The 7,250-nt window shown below is 41.4% G+C and overlaps 1 protein-coding gene across 1 annotated transcript in view; it reads right to left on the reverse strand.

Moving 5' to 3' along the window:
* The window catches only part of HDAC2 (histone deacetylase 2), a 23,639-nt gene extending 23,307 nt beyond the window's left edge, over positions 1-332 (reverse strand). The window contains exon 1 of the mRNA XM_004673785.2: positions 42-332. Within this exon, the coding sequence (XP_004673842.1) occupies positions 42-93 (52 nt within the window). The 5' untranslated portion in view covers positions 94-332. The remainder of the gene's footprint in view (positions 1-41) is intronic.
* Between the last annotated feature and the right edge of the window lie 6,918 nt (positions 333-7,250).

The raw sequence follows: 7,250 nt of genomic DNA on the forward strand, positions 1-7,250 counted from the left end.
CGGCTCCGGGCCCGGCGCCCCAGCCCGCCCCGGCCTCTCACCATCGTAGTAGTAGCAGACTTTCTTCTTGCCGCCTCCTTGACTGTACGCCATGGGCTCCCGGGCCACCGCCGCCTCCCGGCTTCGGCTCCTCCTCCTCCTGCAGAAGCTGCCGCCGCCGTTCGGCAGAGGAAAAGAAGGGCTGGGGCGAAGGTGGGGGTGGCAGTCCCTAGGGAAAGGGCCGGCCGGAGGGAGGGCAGGAGGGGGCGCCGGGAAGGCTCGGTACAGCCCGGTCGAGGGGCCAAGAGCGCAGAGCGGGGGGTGGCAGCGGCGCCAACTCGCGACACTGGGGAGGGGGAGGGGGCAGCCAAACCACCTCCGGAGGCCGGGGGGAGGTAGGACGCTTCCACTCTGGCCTCCACGGGGGAGAAAGGTGCGCGATTCGAGAGAGGGCGCTCTTCACTTCCTGGGACAGGAAGTCGCCCGATGGAGGACAAGTTGCAATGATCATCACCAGACAATTCGTATGTTTATAAAAAAGGGTGAGCTTTCGTTCCGTAATTAAATTGAAGGAGCGTGGAGTCAGGGGGACGTTTCCCCCTTGGAATCCTTACAGAATGGTTGCACCTTCCCAGAGCATGCGCAGTAGACGCCGCCCCAACTGTAGCCTTGGCCGCCTAGACCCCCTCCGCCTTGTCCTGCTCTGCACCCCTCCCCCACTGTCGCGAAGCTCCCGCCCTCGCCCGACCGCGTGCTGCGGGCTGGGGAGATACCACTCTTGAACCCCATCCGGCTCCCAAGAACCCTTAAGTCTGCAACACACTTGCTCTCTGCCGGGTTGCTTTGGAGTTCGCGTTTATTAAGTATTTTTTCCCCCAATGATACCTGCTCATTGGACCCATTACCAAAATTGTAAAACATAACGCCTTGGTTTGAATGAACGTTTGTGGAACGTATTTGAATGTAAAGCACGGTTACAATCGTTTTCATTTGTAATATAGTTCATTGATACCTATTTGTAATAGATAACTCATTTTGAGAATCCCAAGTGTAGGATGTAGGAATTGTTTCTGTCCCTTCTTTATAAATGGCCGCAAACTAAAGAACTTGATCCTCTCAACAGTTGAAGATGTGGGGTTTGAATTTTTTCACACTACATTACACTTTCTTTCTACTCCATTACTCTGGTTCTTGCTGCCTGGCTGTACCTTGGAAAATTGGATCAGTAAACTAAGAGGAACTTTAAAAGCTCATGGAAGTTATAAATACCTGTGCCACTTACTAAGCATGTCTCATTCAACAAACTGAAAAACAGCTACTTTACCATTGAGGGGCGGAAACTGACAGTCTGCACCGTTGTACTTACATCCCAACTATGTCACTTACAGTTTCCCTCCAATATATACTTTTTCCCACACCCCCATCAAAAAAAAGGAGGTGGGGTGGCCTATTGAAACTAGAACTACTACCAAAATAACCTCTTTATTTTGCCATTTGATTTCAAAATCCCCAAGCTGTTCATGCTTGAAGCAGCTATTGATACTTTCCTGGACCTCACCGCCAAGAAATTATTGAAAAAGGAATCCCTTTCCCAAGGTAACTAATGTAGTTGTAAGAGAAAATGTAACATTGGCTTAGAGGTAAAGTTAACTATATGACAGTGACTTTCAAAGATTTTTTCAATCAAGTTCAAAGTCAACTTGACACATTCTGAGAACAAAAGTTAATTTAGTAAAGGCTAACGATCTCAGTCAACACTGTGAAGTCTGAAATGAGACTTCATTTTGTTTAGAACTACTTCCTAGACGTTCCCCTCCTGTTTTTCTGCCTCTCACATGGTGATTGACTGGCACCCTTCTCACACAACCATGTTACAGTTGCCGACAACTTCTCTGAACATTCTCATTAGAAATGTTTCCTGAGAATGGGAACCATGTCTGACTTGCATGTAATTGTATCTCTATTTCCTATGAGTTGGGGCAAGTCAATTAATTTTTTTGTTTGTTTGTTTGTTTTGCTTTCCTTGCCTTATCTGCAAAAGAGGGTAGTATTCTTTGGAGAATAGCTCCTCATATGACTATTGAGCAGTTCAAATAGGAAAATTAATATGTAATAGTTTTTAAGCAATGGATATAAAGTGATTTTTATTCTTTGCATTCACAGCACCTAACGTGTGAGAAGAGCCTGAACATGTATTTTTATTTTATTTTTAAAGATTTATTTCTACATACAAAAACGGGGGTATAGGCCAGAGGTGTAGGGGGTGAGAGGATTCACCAGAGATAGAGTGGGGAGCAGAACAGGCAGATATACTGAAATACATTGCTGAGGGGAGCAGTTGGGGAGACAGGAGAATCTGCCACACATGTGGTTCAGCTCCCTGACCAGGACTCAAACTCATGCAGCAGTGGTTGCATGTAGCTGCAGTGGTTGTGCATAGCTTCATAGTGCTGCGCTTAACAGGTTGTGCCACCAGGGAGGGCCCAACATGTATTTTGATTTTAAACCAATAGAAGCAAAATCTTTTAGTCTTAGATACTAGCACTGGAGGACTGTGGTAAAGTATTGTTGCCATGTTGTAACAAACATTTAAAGAAGTTTGGATCCGTTTTCCTAAAACATATACAGTATTGTAAACCAATATTATCTCAGTTAAAAAAAAAAGACAGAGAAAGAAAAAGAAACAGTTTTCACCAGTGATGTGAGGCCATCAAAATTATGTTCCTAAATATCCCCAGTGAGCTTTAGGTCATCAGAGTTAAATGTAGAAGAAAAAATTGAAACCTAGTAAGTTCTAAACTCATTTACCATTTTTATACTCATTTCTATCATCCTTTTCCCATTAGAAAAAAAAATGTGGTTTTAGACAATTAGTAGGAGAAAACAAGTTGAGAGCATGCTTGATTTATCGTATGCATGAATGAGCCTTATCTTTATTTATAAACTTTTCCTTTAGCTTCTACACTTTACAAGTATTTATTTTTCTTAATCTTGAACATTATTGTTGAAAATTGATCAGTGAAATGATCTGTTAAATATAGATTATGAGAAACAGAACTATTTATGAGTAGGTGGTTTTAATTTATGCTAAAAATGAAAACCTGCCACCAATTGAAGCAAATAGTTTAATTTTTCGTTTCTACAAAGACTTCTTCATATAAGCTTGTTTCTTTTTTTTTTTTTTATCAGTTAAGCTTGTTTCTACTCTAAGGAGATTTAAATTTCTTGGTGTCAAATTCTATGTAGCAATTGCACAATGTACTACAGCAGGTAGAAAAATAGGGTTTTTAACATTAGGATGTTGTCACAAATTAAAAGTCTCAAGCTGAATTCTGATATCCTTGAACCCATGATCCCTATTTTTTTTTTTACAGTACTACAAGCTGTAACTCGTAAATCAGAACAGCAGCATCAAATAATGAAAGATCATAGTGCTATTTGAACCATGCATTTGTGCAATAAAATTTAAAAATACCTATTTGCATTTAAAATGTATTTTTGAACAATAACGTAAATACTAAATAACTCAGTTCTACTAAACCTTTCAAATCACCCTTACAAGCTGGTGACCTGATTAATGTTTTGCCCATGACCCTGAAAAGAGTAGTACTTTGATCTATTACATTTATTTACACAAATTTTCTAGTAAATTCTACCCCCACACTGTCTGGGAAAATAGCTAGTGTATCCTAACCACTCTACATGTGTTTTTTAATACTTCCTCTTTCCCATTTCAACTGTTTAGACTTTTCCTTCAAGTCTGAAAATCACTCCTCTCCCCCAAGCACCAGAACAAAAAGGAGTGAGGAGTGTGCATGTGGGAACTACCAGGTAAACACACAAATGATAGGAATGATGGAACACGAGGAGGGAGACCTGGAAACTTGATGGTTTCATTTATATCTGCACCAGTCCTGGCCTGTCTACACCTCTTGACTTGTAGTTACGTGTAGAAAATAAAATAAAATACCACCTTTAGTTAAATCATTGCAGTCAGGATTTTTTTTTTTTTTTAAATATGCAGTTGGACACCAGCCTACCTTGTGCAAAACATGAATTAGAAGTTAGTGCTTCTAGCAGTTTCTACTAAAAAATTACAGGTTTCTCTGGAAGTCAAGTTTACAAGGGGTTTTGAACATCTTGAGAGTGAAAGTACTGAATATCTTTGTTCCAGATAGCATATTAAAAGATGTTTGTAAACAGCTTTGGATGATGGGGGAAAATGACTTTCCTGAAGCATTTCTTGACAATTTTTATTGGTGACAATAGGCTGCTGAGAGAGACATCGTTTCCTGGAAAAAGAGAGGTGAGGATCTTTTTGATCAACTTTCAGAATTTGAGAGAACTTCATAGGAACCTACCCCAAACATATTGACCAGGCTGTATGATCAATTTGACATTAACTAACCCTCTTCTTTGTTACCTATTAAAGGAAAAGAACTGGGGAGGGGATTGCAGACTGAATAGCAAGAAGTAGGTATAAAGACAGATAGATGTCTGAGACATGTTCTGGTTCTTGTCACTTTCTTCCAGGAGGAAGCAGGAGGGAGCACACACAGGTGGAAGTTCTTGTTCTATAAAGGAAGTATGGTAATCTCTTTGGGCAAAGCAATGGAAATTTTGAGTTAAAAAAAGGTCCTATGCAGTTCTAGCTCAGTGAAACTGGAAAAGGAAAGAGAAACTGTCAGAAAAGAGAAAGGGAAGGTGATAAAAGGTTAGTTTGCATAACCTAACTCTTCAGCTGCAGAGTATTACCTGTTCTGGATTAGCAACATTCTCTGTCAACTTCACATGAAAATGACAGCTACTCTTCAACAATTTGTGATTCTGCTCAAGTGCGTCTGATTCAGACCTCCACTTTGGGTATTAACTGGCATAAATGGGGTAAGAGTTTGTCTATTTCCCTACTGACCACCCGTTTGATGGAATGTGTACCTTGCAAAGCACCAAGCTAATGGGCAGTTCTTAGGAATATTTGCATTTTCCCACATGCTTAGGAAGAATCTAGAATTAACCCTGACTGATATATAAAATACTTGCAGGTTCCTAACTGAAGGACAAATTTCTCATTGCTAACAATACTTTGCATGATATGAGCATGAACTGTAAACATTTGAAATTTGTTTTGTTTCTGAATAACTTGTGTTATGCTTGTTTCCTGGATGCTAACTACAGACTGGAACTCCTGTGTTAGAGACAAAATACACATTGCATTGCTCCCACCATAGTAAACCCATGAACTTTAACATATCTGTGTCCATTCCTCTTGTCCCAAGTCCCACAGGGACAAATATCTACACAGAGTGGGTTTCTTTTGCAAGGAGAAACTCACCACCAAGGGCCCAGATTTTTTGAGCAAGCAGTAAACAAGTCAGTTTTTTTTTACCTCAAAAGCCAGCAGTTACTTAACAGTCACGATGTGGTTACCTTGACCCCTTTAGATGTCTATGTAACTACAGAAACTATTCAATCTCAGGAATGAGAGACACTTTGTAGTCTGGCAATAGTGTACATGGATAATCAGGGCCACAACAGACACTTTTTCTGATAATCCTTCCCAATGTTTTTCTGGCAGAACACAAATTGTCATGTGGCTATATGACTCTGTTCACCACTCCAATTAATCTGATGGAGGCTTCATTCGATTAGTCTCATATGGCATTTAATTAGGGCACTGTTGGAGTAGCCAAATCAGGATATGGCCAATGTGTAGTCTTGACATCAATCATGCTCCCTGATCCCCATTCCTGAAAGCCCAGAAACCATTAGTCTACCTTGGAAAGCCAGTGATTTTCTCTTGACAGGTCTGATTTGACCTTTATACTTGGTCTGACATCCAATATTGCTTGCATGTACATGGGATGGCTCAGAATCTGCCATCTAGGGCAAATCTATCACTTAGAACAACTCTGGCCAGTGAGTTGAGACCAAACTGCCTGCCCTGTGAGGCTAAGGTAGAATCACTTTGGTTAAACTCAGGAACAAATGTCTTATTTCCTATTATAATTGACTCATATTGTAATAGGGTGGTGGGGAAGAAGCTGGAGAGAAGACTGGTAGGAAGGAAGCAGGATGGAGAGCAAGAAGACTTGGAAGAATCACCGGAAGCAGAGAAACATGTGAAAAAGCTGCCCTTGTATTTTTGTCCCAGACTGGTTGAAACAGAGGTGGGTGAGAGGCCCATAGGGAGATTAACAATGGCAGCATTTATCTTGATTTTGATTTTGCTCGTTTCCTCCCAGACTTATCTAGCTGTTCCTGATCCTTTTTTATGGGTCCCAGTCAGAAGGTGCTTTAGACTTGTGGTAGGCTTTCAGGCTTGCTCTAGGCCAATCTCTTTTGGGTAGACTTACCCACAGGGGATAGGTAACTCTAGGTGCTTGATTTAAAAACTATATTCTTTATCTTTTCTGTATTGTTTACTAATTCCTTTCCATCAAAGGTCTTTTATGGTCTTTTATGTTTTGTCTTCACACTGTGGATGGCAGAACCTATTTAGAACAGGCAGGTTTAGGGATTCTGGGTGCCCCCTCTCCCTGTCCTGTAACAATATCATTGAAATAACCAACCACAAAGTGTTCAGAAATAAGTCAGGTGTCCCCCTTGGGAATTCTTCCATGTAACTGAGGGTATTACTGGGCAGTGAGAGAGGCAACACCGAACCCCCAAACCTGCCTGCTCTAAATAGATTCTGCCATCTGCGGCATCAAGACAAGACATAAGAACTTCAATACAATGAGTATACAATACCAGATAGAATAGAATTTATAAATCAAACACCTGAACTTCACCATCCCCTCAAGGGTAAAAATCTACTCAAAAGGGATTGGCCCAAAGCAAGGCCTGAAAGCTACCCACAAGGCCAGCTCCACCCTCCTTCTGGGTGGGGCAGGGAACCTGGAACTTCCCCTTTTCCTAGGGACCACCCTGTTACATGGGTGGCCCCAATACAGAAAAATTTCCAGTCATCTGAGGGCTGTGCAATCTGTTGGTGTTCGTTAAGCTCTTGAGAGCTTCATAGGACCATATCTAGGCAACAGATGAGCGATTATTGTGATGTTGGAGGTGGAGAAACTAATACTTAGCTTCCTGAGACAAGTATAGTCTTAGGGGTGGATGGAGTGTCCCTAGAAAGAAAGTGTTGATTACATTTGTGGGGCGCTCCCCTGTACGACCAACATAAGTCAAACACAAAAATTCTCAAATTTAGAGACTTATTAAAGCAAGTCATGATTCAGCAGGATCCAGACTAGATACTGCAGCAGTTTAAA

Source organism: Condylura cristata, unplaced genomic scaffold, assembly GCF_000260355.1.
Source record: "Condylura cristata isolate star-nosed mole 26May11 unplaced genomic scaffold, ConCri1.0 scaffold00001, whole genome shotgun sequence".
NCBI classification, from domain to species: domain Eukaryota; kingdom Metazoa; phylum Chordata; class Mammalia; order Eulipotyphla; family Talpidae; genus Condylura; species Condylura cristata.